Genomic DNA, 20,930 nt, shown 5'->3' with positions numbered 1-20,930 from the left:
AAGGGGTTCTCAGATTGATGACAGAATAATATCAATATTATTATTCTCACTATGTTAACCAGTGTAAAAAATGGCCAAATATAATTTATCATGGACAGAGGGCATGGACAAACAAACAAAGAAAAATAATCCCACATAACTAATTGTTGTCAGTGTTCATGGAAACAAAGGTGTAACTGGGCAAGTTTGAAGCTGTATTATTATTCTGTTCCAGGAGAGAGTGCCATTGTATGAAAGAACAGTTGTCATTGTGTTATTCCTTCAATGTTTAGGTTCTAAAATGAAATCATAAGAACTGAAATCCAACTTCATTGTAGTTGTTACAGTTTATGGGTGACATACTTTGGTGGATTATACGTCTTGTTAAGATTTGTACAGTTATACCTCACATGTTAAATACCTGAAATGACACCTTTTTAAGTTTTAAAGATAAACCTGAACCATTATTTAATTTCAACTTACATTTTACAACTCTCTATACTTTATTCTGTAATCTTAGATTTTAAACATGGAGTTAACTGCTAAACTGCACAGTGTGTGTAAACAGACAATGTGCTGGGTGACCTGTTTGGCACGGGTTAGACATGTTTTTTTTTTTTGTTGTTTTTTTGTTCATTACAGTGTTTATAGATGAATAGATTATTTTTTTAATGGCCGATTTATATTTTAGGCATTCTCAAAACATCACTGTGTAATAAATAATAAATGCTTCTCCTCCCTTCCTCGCAATCCATCACACATGAATCTTTTTTCTTGAAAGCTAAAAGAGGAAGGAAAACCAATACCACTTCCTTTTTCCCCCTCAATGCATGAATATGAGTACGACTACAGTACCGGATGCCAACATTTTCACTGGCTCACCTCTGAGGCTGATTACTAACACGTTGGAGTCCGTTCAGAGCACCACACCCACCTTTGTTTTTGAGGGAAAAGCTGCTGACTGGAACAACACAGGCCGAACACTGTGCAGACATGGAAGCTGTAGTTGCACTGTTGCTGGTGTTGCTTAGAGTCTCTCATGGTGAGTTACTAAACTTATTTTGTCATATTTTCCCTGATTAATAATTAATTTTATAATCAATAACATGTTTCCAGCCATTGTTAAAAAAAGAGAGTGGGAAGGGGAAAGGCTACATTTAGCCAAAGACATGTTGAACACAATATGACTTATCGATGCAAAGACACACGGACGCTGCGTCTTTGATCTCCTCTAAATGTTGCTGCTTGTTTCTGCTTGGCGTAAACCTGTTATATAACTGAGAGTGGACTTCTAAAGTTTTTGAAAATGAAAAGATTTTGGTTGCGTCATAATCCTTCGACATTTTTCCAGTTTCTGACAAGCTGCTCACCACATCATTGTCCACCAGTTCCTCCTTGAAATCATGTCTGACAATTTTAAATCAAATAAGATTAAAAGTGGGATACACCGGCTGAAATGAACTGATGATATATTTGCTAATTTTATACACATTATGTTGGTACACATTTTTACACTGCACCGCTTAACACAGGCCTGTTTTTTAAATCACCAAGTCTTAAGCAGTGCTGTGCAATACTGCACATTTTGTGCACATTTTCTGCACATAATTTCCTCAGGGATTAATAAAGTATGCTGATTCTGATTCTGATGTATGATACAATATCAAGGTCACAGGTCCAGTATTGCTGATACCAATACCAATATTGATGCAATTAACTTATAAACTACATAACTTATCTTATAGGTAAATAGATAGGTAAATCTATGCAAACACGTCTGTGCAGTGTTTTGTTTTTGTTTTTTTTGTTTTTTACCAGAGCATGAAGAAACTTCCCTTTCTTTGCATATGCTATGTACTACTATATACATATTTATATGGTATCATTCTACTTGCCACAAAAGTCAGTGCAATGGGGAAACAGCGCCACCCCTCTTGGTGTGGCCTGTTAGATGAGGCTGGCTACAGTAATCACTGCCAGTCTGCTGAAGCCATACGAGAGTGTGCTGTGCGGAGTTGTGTGTGGCGAGCTTGTGACCATAGGTAAGGGTAGGGACGTAGATCGACCGGTAAATAGAGATCTTTACCGGTTTACACTCAGCTCTCCAGTACAGTGACCACATCACTGCGATCTCCCACTCCCTTCTCCCGTGACTCATGAACAAGACTCCGAGATACTTGAACTCCTCCACTTGGGACAGGAACTCGTCCCTGACCCGGAGTGGGCCCTCCACCCTTTTCTGGCTGAGAACCATGGCCTCAGATTTAGACGTGCTAATTCTCATTCCCACCGCTTCACACTGGGCTGCGAACTGTTCCAGTGCGAGCTGCAGGCCATCACCTGATGAAGCCAACAGAACCACAATATCTACGAAAAGCAGAGATGAGTTTCTGAGGCCACTCAAGTGAAAGCCTTCCGCCACTTGGCTATGCCTAGAAATTCTGAATCGGTGACAAAGGGCAGCCCTGGCGGAGTCCATCACCCACGACAGCTCAGCCCCTCTCTTTACCCCAGTGTCCAAATCATATGGCCGCAGGTCTGGTGATACGATTACAAAATCGATCATTGACCTGCGGCCTAGGGTGTCCCGGTGTCACATGCACTTATGAACACTCTTATGTTCAAACATTGTGTTCGTTATGGACAAACTGTGGTTTGCACAGAAATCCAACAACAAAACACCGTTCAGGTTCAGATCCGGGAGGCCATTCTTCCCAATCAAACCCCTCCAGATGTCACTGTCGTTGCCCACTTGAGCGCTGAAGTTTCCCAGTAGAACAACAGAGTCCCTAGGTGAAGCACCCTCAAGCATCCCGTCCAGGGACTCCAAGAGGGCTGGGTACTCTGAACCGCTACTCGGCGCATAAGCGCAGATAACAGTCAGGACTCGCTACCCGACCCGAAGGGGCAGGGAACAAACCTTCTCGTCCACGCGGAGAAACCCCGACCTACAGGCAGCAAGCCGAGGGGATACTAGGATACCCACCCCTATTTTTCTTTCCCTCTTCTTCTGTTAACTTTCTTCCCAACTTCTCTCTCTTTCTTCTTTCTTGTCCCCTGGTCTGGTCCGATCTGATTGTAATAACCCAAAATTTAAAAAATCCTAATGAAATTCTAATAAGATATAATTCTCAAGTGGACCAGTATAGCAAAAGTTGTAATGATCCACTTGGGAAAAAAATCTGTTGGGATTGCTGTTTGACCTAAAAAGACAAAAAGAAAAGCACAGCCTGCTTTCAGCAATAAAAATGAAGTAAGACTATGATGGCATAACAAAAAGACAACACATTTCATCAACAGAACCCTAAAGCAGCAAAATGAATTCAATTAATAACTGTATAATTTGAATTTGTGATTTTGTAGGTGTAGTTTGTAAATATTCATCAGCACAAGAAAAATAGTGCTGCTAGCTGAACCTTAACTGTGAGTCACAGACCTGTGCAATGTTTATCTGCGACAGACAGTGGGCACAAACCATCATCTCTGGTTTGGGTAGACATTTGCAAATGTTGCCACATCTTCACTGGTTGGAAATAAACATTCAAATTTTCCTTTTTAATTTTCAGGTTTCAAAACTTACTGTGATGGCAGACAGGATGGAGCTCAGTGTTATGGACCTTTGGGAGGAACTGTGGACATCCAGCTGATAGACAGCACTTCAGAAATGCCTAGATACCAACTTTCAAAGAATACATTAAAAATACTAGATGTGAGAAAAAATAAGGTTATTTCTAATACCATAGGAGATAGATATACCCTTTTTCTCAGCAATGGAACATTTAGGGTCAATAACCTGAGCAGGAACGACAGTGGTAAATATACCCTTCAAACATTTAATTTAGATGGAACATCATCAGGCGAGCAGACTTTGCAGTTGTTTATTCAAGGTAAATGTTGGGAAATTAAGCCATTAATAGTAAAGTAATGTTTTGGTAACATTGTTCACAAAATTTCAGATACATGTGTTTTGTGCATTCCCTGTTTCTCATTAGAGACTATAAAGAATGACCAAGATACCAATAAAAAAAAAAAAAACGCATCTGCGTGTGTTTCTCTCAGCTCCTGTGTCCTCTGTCCTGCTGGTCTCTGAGTGTCTGTCCCAGGGAGAGAGGAGGGTGTCCTGCTCCTCTGAGAGAGCGAACAATCCTCAGTACAGCTGGACTCTGGATGGACGCACACTGACAGATGCTGAGCTCCTTTCTGGAAATCATGAGAGTAACATCATCACTCTGAAACAGCACGTCTCAGGAAATCTGGTCTGCTCAGTCAGGAACAATGTCAGTAATGTCTTCAAAGAGGAGAGAATATCTACCTGTGGTGAGTGAGAACAATATAAATAATCTGATATATATATATAAAATTATATAATTATAATTACTACTATATAATTACTAATTAATTAATATGCTAACTTTGCACATCTTTATGTGTTTTTTTGCTCATAGGTTATATTTATATTAACTGTACTTCTGTCAATGGGACACAGATATTAAGGTGGGTGTATAAAGCTAATAACACCCTGTGTACGCAACCAAAACAGACTTCTGTGGGTAAGAAAAAAGAAACTGCCATCAGTGATGAGCCATGGTATATTAGTAAGTAAAAAGTAATTCTATTACTGTAGATTACTGTAATTGTAAACTGTAATTTTCACCTTCACTTATTTTGTCTTCATAAAAAAATACATATTTTCTGACTCAACCTACTGGGTGTTTTGTGTCTTATATTTTTAAAACAGGAAATTTGCCACTGATAGGTGGTGTTCTCTCAGTTCTGGTAATTTTCTTGGTTGTTGGTGTAGCAGTCATATGTGCTTGGAGGAAAAAACAAAACAGCAAACCTACAAAAAAGGGTACACTTGATTTCATCACTTATTTTGCAAAATGTATTTAAGCGTTTTAAATACATTTTGATTTCTTGTCAAGAGTTTATTGATAACTTTGTCATATATCAGTTAAATATGCAGATACTGCTATCCTGCTACATTTAAGACATAAACTGGGAAAACAGCTCTGTCCAAAGGAAACAAAAACCACAAACTATAAACTCTAAAGCTTGCTAAAGACCCCATTTTAAAAGTCATATTTTGTGTGAATCATTTTACATTATCTCCTGTCTTTGTATTCCTTTCATCATTCACTTATTTTAATACTATACATGAACTATCGCTTCTTGTTACTCTGCAGAGGAAGAAGATGACCAGGAGGTCTTTGGTGATGTCAGGTTTGTCAAAAGGCCGGCAAACCAAGCTGAGAAAAAAGCGGAGGTGGAGTACGGCCAAGTCAAGTCTGCAAAGCGACCTCGGAAGCCTGAACCAGCATTTACTGATACTGTGTATGCTAACGTCCATAAAGTCAAGTAATGAAGTGCTCAGTGGTTTTGGACAGACAGCTCCACTGAAAGTAGCTGGAGTGAGGAGCTGATGTTAAGAAACCTAAAGGTCCTTCATTTAATTTATTGGATTATTTTACTGTCACTGCACTTCTTTATTATATCAGGTGATCAACGCATCTACTGTTATGTGACCTCTGGATTTAATTACAAAACACTGAGTGTTTTCTGCATCTGTACTCTGTGGAAGCCATAACAGAACGAAGGTTATGATTGCTATTTTTTAGTGTTTCTCTTTTAACTTGAACTTGACTAGTTCTTGGTAAAGGTTTGACCAATGTGTAAATGGAGACATGATAAGGAGAAGGCACTTTAACATTTATGAAAATATGACTGTAAATAAAGATTCTTTTGTACCACACATGTTATGTGAAAAAAACTGTAGCTTTTTATATATATTTGCTTTTGCACAGATACACTATAACAATGTACTTGTAGAATATATATGGGATATGCCCCCGAGAGTGAGTACATAGTAGAGGTGGAGAGGAAAGCAGAGGGAAAAGGCTGTAGTGACAGATGTAGCTATACCAAGTGATAGAAACACCAGGAAGAAGGAGCAAGATGGAGAAATACTAAGGGCTGAGAGGGGAGCTAGAGAAGATGTGGAGGGTTAGGCCAACAGTGGTCCCAGTGGAAATCAAAACACTTGGGGCTGTGACTCCGAAAATGGGCAAGCGGCTCAGAGATTCCAGGAACAACATCCGAGATCCAGAGGTGTGGGACTCTTAAGCTCTCACACCTCTGGTAGAAGACCCAAGCTGGAATGACAGAGACCGCCAACAGGTTGAGTGTGGAATTTATATATATACAGTGGTATAAAAAGGTGTTTGCCTCCTTCCTGATTTCCTTTTTTTTCTGTACATTTATCAAACTTAAATGGTTCAGATCATCAAATAAATTTAAATATTAGACAAAGATAACACAAGTAAACACAAAATGGGAGGAGAAAAATCTATTAAGATCTATTAAGATGGTGGTTTACAGCAGTTGACACATGACAGTGGGTATTAGGGTGTGGAGTCCGCTTGCCTGATATGTGTCCACTTGAACAAAAGGGTTCAGTGATATATTCACCACTAGCTGTCCTTCTCAGGTTATTGATCCTAATTATTGCATTAGTGGGACCAGAAACCTGTTTTTATTTGTTTTACCCTATTCTTTCTTCCAGTGAGTATTTTTGATTGATCCTATAACAGCTAGAATCTATCTAAATAAAGTGCTATTATCACTTAAATTGCCACAGATCACCCCAAAGCTTTATAGTCCATCCTGCCTGCCTTGACAAAAGGTTTCCTCACCTGCAAATAGAAAAAGAGCAAACATCACTATTTTGAGTTTTCAGTCCCAACCAGAAGGACTCTGACCACAATTTGTAAAAGTTAACCAAAAACAGAAAAAAGACATTTGGTTGCAGCCATCTGTCTTAGTCCATGCTATGCAAAGGTGCTTTATGCAAGTCTGAGCCTGAAACACATTTAGGGTTCAGCTAACAACACTAAAAATCAGCTAAATATTATAACGGGAAAAAGTTCATTAATTACATTTTATTTACCTGTTTAGCTTCATTTGTTTACTTAAAACAATCTGAAGGGAGGGGGGTGAAAAAGTGACAAATGCTGTTGACATGGCCAACGTTACCCTGTGACCTACTTCTGTTTCTGTTCACTTAGTGGGAAACTCCCAAACACCCACTTACAAACCAGTACACACACACACACACACACACACACACACACACACACACACACAGAGAGACAAATACTCCCCACCGGAAAGTAAGCATACATTTCAGCCTTATCATCAGAAAGAGGGTGCATGAAGTTTCCCTTCCTGATTCACTGGGTGTTGTAGCTTAAAGATATTTAGTACTGAGTAAAAGTCCTTCTTTAAAAAGGTGCACATATTTTAATGAAAATAATGGTAATGATAAATTTAGGTTTTGCTTCAGAGAGGGAACAGAGTAAAACATGAGTTTTAGACCACTGTCAAAAGTTTCTTCACATTGCTGCAGGTGGTGTAGCACCCCCTGTTGCCAAAGGCAGACATCACAGATTACAGCATCTCACAAATTCACTACAAACTGGGCCTGTGAACCAGGCACATAATTTCCTGGGGTTTAGGGGGTTATGACCCCCCCCCCCCCAATAATAAGACCAAGCCAATATAACCCCCATAATAAAATATAATCCCCATAATAAAAATATGAATAATCTTTTATAAATAGCTTGTTGATTTTCTTTAATCATTTCAGTTATTACCAGCAAAATAGCGTGCATGTTTAATGTTTAATGCCCCCCTCCCCATTCACCTACGTAGTAGGTGAGTGTACTTACTCAGTACTTGGTATTACCCGACCAGCTTTCTCTACCAAACCTTCATTATTTGCTGTACGTTTGTTAGCGCAGTCGCTGGTTCTAACTAAAATCTTGGTAACTGAACTGTGGAGACATCAGACATCAAAAGAGGCGGACAGATGACACTATTTAATTGTTGGTCCAGACCAGCCACTTGCAAAAAGAAAACAGTCCTGACCAAAAGGAGTTAAAAGCAGTCAGGTTAAGTTAGGTGATGATTTGTCGACTGGAGTTGGTCACCTGTGAGGAAAAGTCAGAGGCTGCCAGTGATGTCTAGGACCAGTGTCAGTTTCACTGAATTGTAAGTTAAGTAGCTGTTTGCTACAATACAGTCACACGTTTTGGCATCATTTACCCAACTGCCATCCCTCCTGCTTAACTCTGTCATCGACAGCTAGCTGCTGATGGTTAGTTCAGAGCACAGGCAGTCAGGTTTAGAGTGCACACATTTCAAGCACACACGCCTGCACACACAGACATACAGTCAATGAAGGTGCATGTTTGTAGGCTTGTTAGATACAAAAAGATGTAGTCTATGACGGAAAGGGTGAGTTGAGGATTAACAAAAACATCTGGTTAGCTTGTCTGCAAAAAATCTGAAATACTGAAAATAAAATAATTGCAGTGCAAGGAAAAGGAAATATTTGCCGGAGTGGGCTAACTGGTGTTTGCAGTGGTGTGTGTGTGTTGGGTGGGGGGCATTGAGCTGTATATAGACGTGAGGGGAGAGAAAGGTAAGTCAAACAATATAGCAATGTTATGTATATGTATATGTTATAGGTGTAGTTAACATTGTAAAAAGAATGTAGTCTAAATGTTACTGTATTACTGTAAACTTTTGTGGGAAACACTGAAACAACATTAAAAGAAAAATTATCTTAATATGCTGGTAAGAGGGCAAAAGGTGTTTCAAATGCTTTCCAACTTCTTAGTAAGGGAACATGCATTCTCCAGAACCCTGTGAATATACCACCGCTCTCAAACCATTTACAAATTAACTAAGCTTTTTTATATCAGGTTCAAGAGGTTTGCAGAGCAGGTGATCAAAGAGGGACACACGGAAGTAGAGATGAGGAGAGAGAGAGAGCAAGCGACACAGGACCCTGACCCTGCCTTTGTCAGTGTAGGCTATCTTCAGGTTTTCAGGACATGCAAAAAGTCAGTTACATGTTCATGCCATGAACATCTATGCTCAAAATGGGAACATTGTAAGGTATGGATTACTGAAGATTGTAGGCTCCATCAAATAAGGTTTAGCTCTACGAGGTCATGCAGGTACACTTTTTGGTATAGTTTATTGGTGTCAATACAGTGATGTAAATGATTGAATATATACATAAATAAGCAGAGTCAACATGTGGTATTTTTGCCATCTGGCAATAATTTCCTTAGGCATTAATAAAGTATTCTGATTCTGAATTGTGAATACAGCAGTGGAGAGCCGACAAGCAAGAATGCTGGTGGTCCTCAGCTGGTGAGCCTCAGCACTCACCATGTATACACACAAAGCATACACCGTGTATATTCACCCAATAACAGACCTTATCATGGTCAAAAAAGTAAATAAATAAATGAAAAAACACCACTAATATCACATCATTCACATCCTTTGATGAAGTGATTTAACAAATGCCATTGTCTCCTTCTTTGCAGGTCTTAATTAAAAAAAAGATGTTTGCTGATCTGCTTTGTGTGTATGTATGTGTCAAATGCAATCTAGCATTGTCACCTAAAGGTCAGCAGCATGAAGGCATGTACAAGTACATGCAAACTCCACAAATGTGGGTATGAAGCTAACTATTAGTTCTATACCTGGACTGCAAGATTGTCATCAAAACAATAATCTTTTAGACTGTTGCGTTTTCAGTTTCAGGCCTCAGGCCTCCAGAGACGACACCAGAATTCAGTAATTATGTCACAAAACCTTTATTCATCTTCAGTCACTCATTCACCTTCCAGAAGGGGAGATGTACAGGGCCCGGTGTCCCTCTGCAAATCTCAACCCCTTTGTCTGTTACAACCAGTTTTATAGAAGTGACCCCCCATCATTAAACCCACATGGTGTGTTGTAAACCCAAAACACTGTGTTTGTGTATTTATGTGCGAGCACGTAAATGCCTGCGTGTGCGCATACCTCTGTGTGTGTGCACGTGAGTGTGTGTGTGTGTGGGTCTGTGTGCGTGTGTCCTAACAGTTAAAGCACTGTGTGTGTGTCTCTGTATATGTGACTTCCTGCCAGTCATAAAAGTCCATCTCCCCTCACCCAAGCTACATCAAACTCCTCTACCAAACATGGTTATCAAGTCACAAGCATGGGGAGGGTCTCCTGCAAACCTACTTCTAAGTTGTGACAATTATGAGCCTTTATTACATTCAGGGACAAGGCTAACAAACTTCTTCTCTCTTTCCTGTCTGTTCCATACAGTCCTAAAATCCCCCAACTGTAGCTTCCTATCTCCTTTTATCACAGGCTGACCCCAGTGTCAATAAATTCCTCTCCCTCTACACAATTACACACACACACACACACACACACACACACACACACACACACACACACACACACACACACTCAGGCCTATAGCTAAACCAACCTAAAACAAGTAGACATTCACAAATCATTTCCTATTCCTCTGATCTACAGCTGGACCCTCTCATCTAAGAAAACTTAAGCACATTGTATTCTAATCCTTGTTTTCTTGTACTCACAAGTCCCAACAAATAAATAAACAACAAAGTTGATTATTTTCACCAATACCTGGGTCGTCATAATTTGCCATGATTATTCATTGATTTTAGTGACAGAAATGTCATGTAAGGAAATCACTGCTTTCACAACTTCATATCAGTACTCTTCGCATCATGCTATCCAAAAGATCCAGCTTACTCATCTCACTTCACTGCATGTAGAAAAAGAATTCTTTTTTCTTTTCTCTATTTAAAATATATATATGTAAGATCCCTCTCCTTTTCCCCCCTCCTTGTTTAAACACTAAATGTAACACTATTGTAATGGGAAACCAGCATTTGGCCAGAGGGGCCGATGGCGCAATATGGCAGCCTCGCTTCTGTCAGTCTGCCCCAGGGCAGCTGTGGCTACAGCTGTAGCTTGCCTCCACCAGTGTGTGAATGTGAGCGTGAATGAATAATGTCATTGTAAAGCGCTTTGGGTGCCTTGAAAAGCGCTATATAAATCCAATGCATTATTATTATTATTTCTTCTATTTAACATTTCACTCACATTGCAAAACACAATATACTCTCTAACCATATGTCTTAGAATTACATGCCTACATTCCTCTTGAGCACTGTGTGCCACCTAGTGCCATCTTCTGAATAAGACCATGGGAAAGTAACAGAGTTCATTGAAATTATCACTAAATCTGCACTGAAAAAAATGTTCACTTTTTAATTAATTTGCAACATGAACTACTGTAGTCCTTGTTATAAAATATTTTTTAATCCATATTTGTATCTTGACTTTTAAACTGTCTTCTTAATCTATACTTATGACTTGTATACAAATTTTCAGCCCTTTTCAATCCTTGACACCAGCCTTCCTAATCAGTGTATCCAGTCTGTTGGTGTGATGAGCTCAGATGTTGCTCCTCTAGTAGACTAAAGCAAGGTACACTGAAATCACCATAACAGTAATAGAAAATCTACCACATTTTGCTGCACACATTGAAGAATCTCAATTTTCTTAGAAACTAAAACATGTCCATTCTCTTCTTGTATACAGCCACTGTGTCAGCCCAGGTACCTGTACTTCACTTTGGAGCCTAATTGTATCTGCAGTTGTCAGAGAGAAGTTGTCTAACTTTGACTACAACAAATAATGACAATATTTTATTTTTTTCTTTACAGGTGTGGTCATACATCCCTACAGTATGGGATGTCATGCCTTCATCTCGGGTTATGCTCAAAATTCATGTGATAGATCTGGAGTACTCAGATGAACATGCGAAGAACATCTTCTATTTATGTTAAAAAAGAAAAAAGAAAATATTGAACCCCGATCCTTTTTCCCCATGACAGAACCGAGAAAACCGACTCATAGTGTGTCAAAACATTGATATTTCTTTTTATTCAATAGGGATCAACAATATATTACTACAATATTCTAAGGAGCTTGGAATGAAAAGCCTCTGGACTTCTTTAAGTTCATCCCAAAGACAAAACTCCAAAACACAAACTTAACAATGTGGTGTATGCTGTACAGTGCAGCGAGGAATGCCCAGACCTCTGCATTGGGGAGAGCAAACAGCCACTTCACAAGCACATGGCACAACATCGAAGAGCCACCTCCACGGGACAAGACTTGGCATCTAAAGGACAAAGGTCACTCTTTCAAGGATGCTAATGTTCACATTTTGGACAGAGAAGACAGATGCAAGAGGGGTAAAAGAAGCCATCTATATCCACTGTGAGCGACCATCTTTGAACAGAGGCGGTGGTTTACGACACCAACTGTCTGCCATCTATAATCCAGTTTTGAGATCCCTTCCCAGATGCCTTAACGCCCACTCACATCCTGGGCCATCTGACCTCAGGAAATCACATGATAGGGTGGGCTAGGTTTCACAATGAGCTCACCTGAAACCCTGACTGATTGTGACCCACACCCATTTTCACACCTTGGCTCATGTGATTAGGTAGAGGATTATTAGGGGGTCCATTGTCCCTTTCAGTGGGTTACTCCCACAGAGGTTAAATCTGGGACTCTCCACCATTTGACCCTAGAACTGAAGAAGCTTCTTGGATGAGAGGTGAAACGTCTTCAAGCAACTTAAAGAAGTCCAGACGTTTTCGTTCCAAGCTCCTTAGACTACGATGACCTGGATGACTGAGAACCTTCACAGACATATTACAACAATATATGACTATACTATTACTAAATGGTGTTCTCAAATATCCAAAATATGAGAAATCAGGAATTAATAAACTACTTTCTCACAGCACTTTATATACGTGCAGGACGGTTGTTGAATTCCATGAAACTTTGTGGGAGTGCTGAATCAAGTGGACATAAATGATTCAAAATACAACTCTGAGAGAAGAAACTGTGAAGTTCCTTTTATTTCAGCTGAGTGATGAATATTTTAGTTTCACTTCCTTTCTCATCTTTCCGTATACAGTCTATATCCAACTTTTCAGAAGATCCCCATCAGGAACAGGAGCCATTGTTAAGTGTTGGATATATTTACACGCTGTTAAATGAAGTACTCTGCCAAGTGTATAAACACACTCTGAACACACAAGAAATGGAAGTTGTGGTTGGACTGATGATAATGCTACTGGGAGTATCTCATGGTGAGCTAAAGCTGGCACTTTATTGATACAAACATGTTATATATCAGCAACTTGTTTTGAAATAATATTATTTAGGCAGTAAGTAAAGTCTTAATGGAAGTTAAAAGAGGTCAGTTATTTAAACAGTCAAGTGCGATCTGTTCTCTTTAATTTCTTTTGAGTGTTTAAACATAGCTTTAGGGTTTTTTGTGCTTTTTTAATCACTTCTAATTGTAATGGAAAAATCTGAGCTCATTGCTTGTTAATATTCACTTAAAGTAAAAATAACCGATATGAGGTATTTCCAGTATCTGAGACAGGACTGTTGGGTTTTGTTTTGTTTTTTTCCGTGATTGTAGTAAAACTTGTTCATCTATGTTTTACTCATAAACACACTGTGTTATTATGCCATTTTTCCATTTAAAGGTTTAACAACTGACCAACCTCTACAAGAAATAGTGCAAAAGTTGCTTCTGTCTAACACCATGCTAGAGCCATGAGTTCATTGCTGTAGTTTTAATTTATAAAATATACAATATTTGCTTTGGACTGACCTGGAGAGTGTTCTTTGGCTATATTTTTAGTTATTACCATAGTTATTAACACAGTTATGAATGAAATAGTTGCTAGTGTAACTTTGTGAGTGCATTCTGGTTGTAGTGACTGTGTTCTTGAACTTATATTATGTCTAACATGTAGAACTGATGGACTTTAACCTAATGCCACATAATGCCTCATTTTATGAATATATTCCGGTAACAAAATGTCAACTACACAGCTCCACTAAAAATAGTTTGATATTGTTCAGAAATTAATCCATGTTTAAAGCAAACATTGAATGATGAAAAGCACATTTTTTGTCCCAACATTGCAGCATAACTATACTTAATAAAATGTATAAGTCTTCAGATCGATATATTTAAATTTGCAGTAGCTTGTTTTTATTTTCATTGGTCAGTAAAAGCAGCAAGTGGCCTTAAACCTGAATCAAATCCAGGTTACTGCATTTGACCTTGCAGTATGCAGTTGCCTGTTGCCACTTGCCTCACTGCCTGTAACAATAGTTTTTGTTCACTCTTTTTGTTTTGTCTTGTTTTGTTTTTTCTTCTTTTTTATTTATTTCTTTTTTGTATGTTTTGATTTGTTTATTTTTCCAGGTGTGGAAACTTACTGTGATGGCAGACAGGATGGAGCTCAGTGTTATGGAGCTTTGGGGGGAACTGTGGACATCCAGCTGATGGACAGCACCTCAGAAATACCTAGATATGAACTGTTAAAGAATTCATTAAAAATACTATATGTGAGAAATAATACAGTTCTTTCTAATATAATACAAAGTAGGTCTCTTTTTATTCCTAGTAATGGAAGATTTAGGATCAATAACTTGAGCAGGAATGATAGTGGTAAATATACACTTATAACCTTTGATTTAGATGGAAAAGTATCAAGCAAGCGGTCTTTACAGTTGTTCATTCAAGGTAATTTACTATTATAAATGAGTTAAAGAACTTGATAGAAATTTAACATTGTTTTGAAAATTTGATTTAACTATTTTTTACATACGTACAAATTTTTACATACATGTATTTCATTCTTTATACTTATTCTTCATTAGAGACTGTAAAGAATTACAGAGATTCTGATTTAAAATCTAAGCTCATCTGTGTCTGTTTCTCTCAGCTCCTGTGTCCTCTGTCCTGCTGGTCTCTGAGTGTCTGTCCCAGGGAGAGATGAGGGTGTCCTGCTCCTCTGAGGGAGGGGACAGTCCTCAGTACAGCTGGACTCTGGATGGACGCACACTGACAGATGCTGAGCTCCTTTCTGTAAATAACAAGACTAACAACATCACTCTGAAACAGCACGTCTCAGGACATCTGGTCTGCTCAGTCAGGAACAACGTCAGTAATGTCTCCAAAGAAGAGAGAATATCTACATGTGGTGAGAAAATTTTCAATAAAAGCTGATAATTACAGCTTTAATTGTGCCTTTAATTCTGGTAACTTTCTACATTTTTCATGAATTTTTCAATTTTCATTTTCTGTTTGGTCATAGGCTTCAGTTTCATAAACTGCACCTTAATCAATGGGACACAGATATCAGGGTGGGTGTATGAAGCCAACAACACCCTGTGTATTAAACCAACAATCACAACTAGAGGCAGTACTGTGGGTGATGAGACTGGAGTAGTGTCAGTTAAAAACAGTATAACACCCTTTAATCAAACTGCCTGCAGTGATGGCACATGGCACAATAGTAAGTGAAAACTAACTCCAATAAATTGGATTCACGTCACTTTCTTCTTTCTTACCATGAGAAGTAAGTGAAAACTCACAGCTCTGCCTAACGTGATTTTTGTGTCTCTGAACAGATAAGTCTTTGCTTATGTGTGGTTTGAGAGCAGTTGTGGTCATTCTCTTGTTAGTTGGGATTTACATCTACTTCGCTTGGAGGAAAAAGAAACATGACAAAGCTGAAGTCTCTGCTGTCCCACAAACGAGAGGAGATCCAGAGGACTCTGTTCTGATGATTGAAATGAGTTCTGCAACTTACGCCAACACCTAGTTTCACCTTTAAATTACTGAAATCTGACAAAACAACACATTTTTTGTTTTTATTCTTCACAACATATGTTTCTCTTTAACAGCTCATAGTGACTTTTTTGTGTGTGGAAGCTTTGATTACAAAAGGTTGTGACTTTAATCTGAACTACTTTTTTACTTAAGGTGAAATTAGTCAAGTAAATTCTTAAACTGAAAAATCTGAAAAATTTAATGTCACCAAGCTGGAAGCAAGGGTTATTGTCTTAGAAGATTCAGGCAATTTGGGGTTTTTTTGTTTTGTTTTGTTTTGTTTTGTTTTATTTCAAATTGACTTGATAGGTATCTGTACTTCTTAAATGTTAATTTCGAAAAGCATGTGTTTTTTATGTTTGTTTGTTAAGTTTTAGACCATTGCACCATCATCTATTTATCTCATATGGTTCTAATTACACATTACAAAACTGTTGTTGCCATTGTGACAAACAATAATTGTATAAAGCCTGTAATAAGATTAAAAGCAGGAGCTTTAATTTAATCACTTTCTGCTGCTTTGGTAAGCTGTCTTTTTATGTGTCCTCAGTTTATCTAAGAACACTTTTGGTAACAAAAGTGTTCTTCTGAGAAGTAACCAAAACTTCATCAGAATGTGGAGGTGCTGACTTGATAGGTATCTGTACTGTTCAGTGAAACTCTGTTAAACAAAACATTAAAATGTTTAAGGGAAAACAATGATCAATTAAAACACGATTGCAAAAGCAAAACAAACAAAACGGACATTCAAAGCATCGTGTTTCTTTGTATCATAAGTGGTCAGTGTTGGGTGAAATATTCTAACCACATAAATGCAAACAAGGCAAGGCAAGTTTATTTATATAGCACAATTCAACTACAAGGTGATTCAAAGTGCTTTACAGAGACATTAAAAACAAAAACAAATAAAAAGCATGATTTAAATTTGATTAAAACAAGCAAACAAACAAACAAACAAACAAAAAACAGTAATCAAATATCAAAACAGTAGATAAAATCAGAACAGTAGATAAAATCAGTAGTTAAAAAGTAGGTTTTGAAAATTAAATTTAAGTGTGGATTTGGTGCTTTATTCAAATGCAGCTGAGAATAGGTGAGTCTTCAACCTGGATTTAAATAAACTGAGTGTTTCAGCTGATCTGAGGCTTTCTGGGAGTTTGTTCCAGATATAAGGAGCATAAAAGCTGAATGCAGCTTCTCCGTGTCTGGTTCTGACTGTGGGGACTGATAACAGACCGGATCCAGATGACCTGAGGGATCTGGAAGGTTCATACTGGGTCAGGAGGTCACTGATGTATTTCGGTCCTAAACCATTCAGAGCTTTATAGACCAGCATCAGAACTTTAAAGTCTATCCTCTGATGGACAGGCAGCCAGTGTAAAGACCTCAGAGCTGGACTGATGTGGTCCACTTTTTGGTCTTAGTGAGGACTCGAGCAGCAGAGTTCTGAATGAGCTGTAGTTGTCTGACTGATTTTTAGGTAGACCTGTAAAGATGCTGTTACAGTAATCAAGCCTACTAAAGATGAATGCATGGACTAGTTTTTCCAGGTCCTGTTGAGACATCAGATCTTTTATCCTTGAAATATTCTTGAGGTGATAGTAAGCTGATTTTGTTATTGTCTTAATGTGTTTTCTAAGTTTAGGTCTGCATCCATCACTACACCCAAATTTCTCGCCTGGTTGGTGGTTTTAGGTGTATAGATTGAAGTTCTCTGGTGACCTGTAATCGTTTTTCTTTTGCACCAAAGACTATTACCTCAGTTTTATTTTTGTTTAGCTGGAGAAAATTGTGGCACAACCAGTCATTAATTTCCTCAATGCATTTACCAAGAGCCTGTACAGGGCCTCGGTCTCCTGGTAACATTGTGATATATATTTGTGTGTCATCTGCGTAGCTATGATAGTTTATTTTGTTGTTCTTTATAATCTGTGCCAGTGGGAGCATGTAAATGTTAAACAGAAGGGGTCCCAAGATGGAACCTTGGGGAACTCCACATGTGATACTTGTCTCTGCTCAGATGTGAAGTTACCTATTGATACAAAGTATTTCCTGTTTTCTAAGTATGTTTTGAGCCAGTTTAGTACAGTTCCTGAAAGACCTGCCCAGTTCTCCAGTCATTTGAGTAATATGTTGTGGTCAACTGTATCAAATGCTGCACTGAGATCCAGTAAAACTAAGACTGACATTGTTCCACTGTCTGTGTTCAGACATATGTCATTAAACACTTTGGTCAGAGCGGTTTCAGTGCTGTGGTTCTGTCTAAAACCTGACTGGAAGGCATCATAGCAGTTATTCTGTTTTAAGAAGTAATTGAGCTATTGAGAAACTGCTTTTTCAATAATCTTACTTAAAAATGGGAGATTTGAGATCGGCCTGTAGTTATTTATTTGTGTCTTGTCAAGATTATCCTTTTTCAGTAGAGGTTTAATTACAGCAGTTTTTAGTGATTCTGGAAACACACCTGATATTAAAGAAAAGTTGACGATCTGTAACAGGTCTGACTCCAAAGTCTTTGTGACCTTTTTGAAAAAACTTGTTGGCAGGACATCTAAACAGCAAGAGGAGGAGTTCAGTTGACCTAAGATGTCCTCCAGGTCTTTGCTGTTAATAGGGTGAAACTGTTTGATGGTGTTTAAACAGTTTTTCGGTGGACACAGTACATTTCCTGGATCTGCTGTTGATGTATTAATTGCTTGTCTAATCTTTTGGATTTTTTCTGTGAAGAATTTGGCAAAGTCATTGCAGGCCATGGTCAAATGAAGTTCAGCTGCCACTGACACAGGAGGGTTTGTTAGCCTGTCAACTGTAGAAAATAAGACAAGAGGAGGATGGCCTGAGACATTTTTGAGTCAGCTTCAGAACAGGAACATAAAATTGAAAAACTATGAAGTTCAGAAAAGTGTGAATCAACAGCATAGTGTGAATGTATTTTATCACCATGTGTAGTGTTACCATGAAACAACATTAAAACCATCAGTTTCACAAATAATAAATGTCAAAACCTTTTTCTAAATTGATGACACATTTTCTTCTGTTTTGATCTGCTCTGCTCTTCAAGTACGAGTTTGCTTTTCTTTGTTTCAGAAATTTTGTTTCAAATAAATCCTTTACATTTATTTTTTGTCTTTTACTCTATGTTTGTAATAAAATGCTGTATGGTAGGAAGGGTTTGGACCCTGAATGAAGGACTCCAGGTGAGAGCTAAAACAGAATAAAAAAATGTAAACTAGGCTGGAACTGACGACTTACTAACTGAGAACTGTGGAAACAATACAGAACACACAGAGCACACGACATGAGGCAGGACACAACAGAGAACTGTGCAAAAAGTGAGGTAATCAGTGAGATGGAATACATCAGGAAACACAGCTGAACCAAATCAGGGAAAACAAGACAGAGGGAAGCAAAATTAAACACAAAGAACACAAGATGAGGGAGCGGCAAAATAAGATGGGTAGAGAACACAGAGACAAAAGACTTGACACACAAAAAGAAAGGGAAACAAAAAGAGAGACAAGACTAGAGTAAAATCACATAATGAACACAGAAGTTAACTTTTGAACTCTTAATAATCTCATTATTACAAAATTTATCTTTTCTGGTAAAACATTAAATATTAGGTAAAATTATGTTTGATCAATTTACAGAAATCCAAAAGAAGTGATAAAAGATGAGAAGCATCTTTACTGAATTCTCTCATTTCCTCAGGTGAATTTCTAAAGTGGAACATCTGAAAAATGTAGCGTCACCAAGCTGATTGAATGGACAGTACACAACAAAGGCAAAGAAGAGAGTGCAGGTAGGGTGGAGTGGGTGGAGACAAGTCTCAGGGAAGATTTGTGACACAAGAATACAAGATACCACCGGTTTACAAGATGCAAGTGAGGTCTGCTTTGATTTATAGTTTGGAGATAGAGACAAGAGGCAGAGCTTGAGGTAGCAAGGTTGAAGATGTCAGTTTTTTCATTGGAGTGACCTGGATGGACATAATCAGAAATGAGTATGTGGCAGCAAGAAGGAGGAGGAAACTGAAAAGGCAACAAAATGGTACTGACAACGCCACCCGGGGGTGGAGTTACACGCCAGGAAATACGACATTAACTAGTGCAAAGTTTCACCAGGCACTCAGGCTCGTTACTGATGAGGCAGAGGCGTGACCAATCAATTTCAATAAGTTTATTAAACAAAATAACTGAAAATAATATGGAGCTGCACCAAAGAAAACAGAAAATTAGGTGACAGGACTTAGAAAACCACAAGGCATTTAATTAAAACACTTTATTACCAGGCATTGCTTAAAAACAACAAGGTTCACTGTCACTGTGTTGCTCTAGTTAAAATAGCAGCTCAACAAGATAACTAATCAGTAGGGTTAAAGGCAGGCCACTTAGAGAAACAACCTTCAGAGGGGAGTTCTACCAGTTACTCACTCGTGATGTCACACTGCAGCTTCAATGGTGCTTTTTACTCATATCCTGATGTTTACACTGACATGCATAAGAGAGAACTTCACCAAACATGCCTAGGCTGCCAAACAAGCAGCTGTCTCTCTACTAAAACAAAAGAAATTAAAATAAACCTAAAAAACAAGTTCTAAAGAAACGAGGAACAACTCAGTGAACAATATGAAAGCAGAAGTTTCTCTCTCTCTCTTGCTCTCTATCACATTTTAAAAGCTGCTGTTATTAATAAAAACAATAATAAGAACGAAACCTCTGCTGTGCCCTGTGTTCATAGTCTACACTTAAATATAGAGAAGCAGAATATAACAAGAAGAATAATGGACTGGCTGTTCTTGGTAAAAGATGCATGTGTACCTTTGGTTTTGTATGGTGACCGTTTCTCTTGTTTCACTTCCTTCTACATACAATGACAATCTGTTCTTTTATGGTGAAACCCAACACTTAACCTCTATTTATGACAACATTTTGAGTTTGTTACTCAATGTTTGTAAATGTGTTTCAAGGTTTGATGGAATCTGTTATTAAGATGTATTAAATTAAACATGTCTGGCTTTATTATACACTTTGTTTTTTGTCATCCCCATTAAATTTGCTGTGCAAATAAACAAATTTTAGTTGTCAGTGTAATTTAGCTGTAAATATTACAACTGTCAATGAAACGGCATTATTAGTTGGAAAATAAAATTACATGATTAGTTTGTTGCTGTTGAATTCAATTTAAATTAAACTTTTCTCTTTTCTTTCTCTGCAGTTAAATTCTAGTCACATCCTGTCTGGTCTGAGTTCATACATACTTATCTGAAGCTGATCAGTATTGACAAGCAATGAAATTTTTTGGCAACTGCTTTTAGTAGTTATCACAAAAATATTCTGAA

At 38.1% G+C, this 20,930-nt stretch overlaps 2 protein-coding genes across 3 annotated transcripts; both read left to right on the top strand.

The window, feature by feature from the left end:
- The first annotated feature begins 809 nt into the window (after window positions 1-809).
- On the top strand, window positions 810-5,731 carry LOC116322636. The gene is made up of 6 exons (XM_031742754.2): window positions 810-1,021; window positions 3,546-3,866; window positions 4,039-4,296; window positions 4,425-4,574; window positions 4,718-4,831; window positions 5,166-5,731. Exons 1-6 carry the CDS (start codon window positions 973-975, stop codon window positions 5,339-5,341), a joined length of 1,068 nt encoding a protein of 355 aa, XP_031598614.2. The 5' UTR covers window positions 810-972; the 3' UTR covers window positions 5,342-5,731.
- A 7,170-nt stretch (window positions 5,732-12,901) lies between these two features.
- On the top strand, window positions 12,902-16,094 carry LOC116332154 (T-cell surface antigen CD2-like). Of its 2 annotated transcripts, XM_039617659.1 has the most exons (6): window positions 12,902-13,040; window positions 14,177-14,356; window positions 14,453-14,497; window positions 14,700-14,957; window positions 15,072-15,272; window positions 15,388-16,094. In XM_039617659.1, exons 1-6 carry the CDS (start codon window positions 12,992-12,994, stop codon window positions 15,579-15,581), a joined length of 927 nt encoding a protein of 308 aa, XP_039473593.1. In that variant the 5' UTR covers window positions 12,902-12,991; the 3' UTR covers window positions 15,582-16,094. The 2 variants fall into 2 exon arrangements, with proteins under 2 accessions (XP_039473593.1, XP_039473590.1); XM_039617656.1 differs by having other exon boundaries at window positions 14,177-14,497.
- Window positions 16,095-20,930: the final 4,836 nt, after the last annotated feature.

The sequence above is a fragment of the Oreochromis aureus genome, linkage group 2 (assembly GCF_013358895.1).
Source record: "Oreochromis aureus strain Israel breed Guangdong linkage group 2, ZZ_aureus, whole genome shotgun sequence".
Taxonomy (NCBI): Eukaryota; Metazoa; Chordata; class Actinopteri; order Cichliformes; family Cichlidae; genus Oreochromis; species Oreochromis aureus.
Note: the sequence above shows the minus strand (reverse complement) of the source record. Positions and strands in the feature narration are given on the sequence as shown.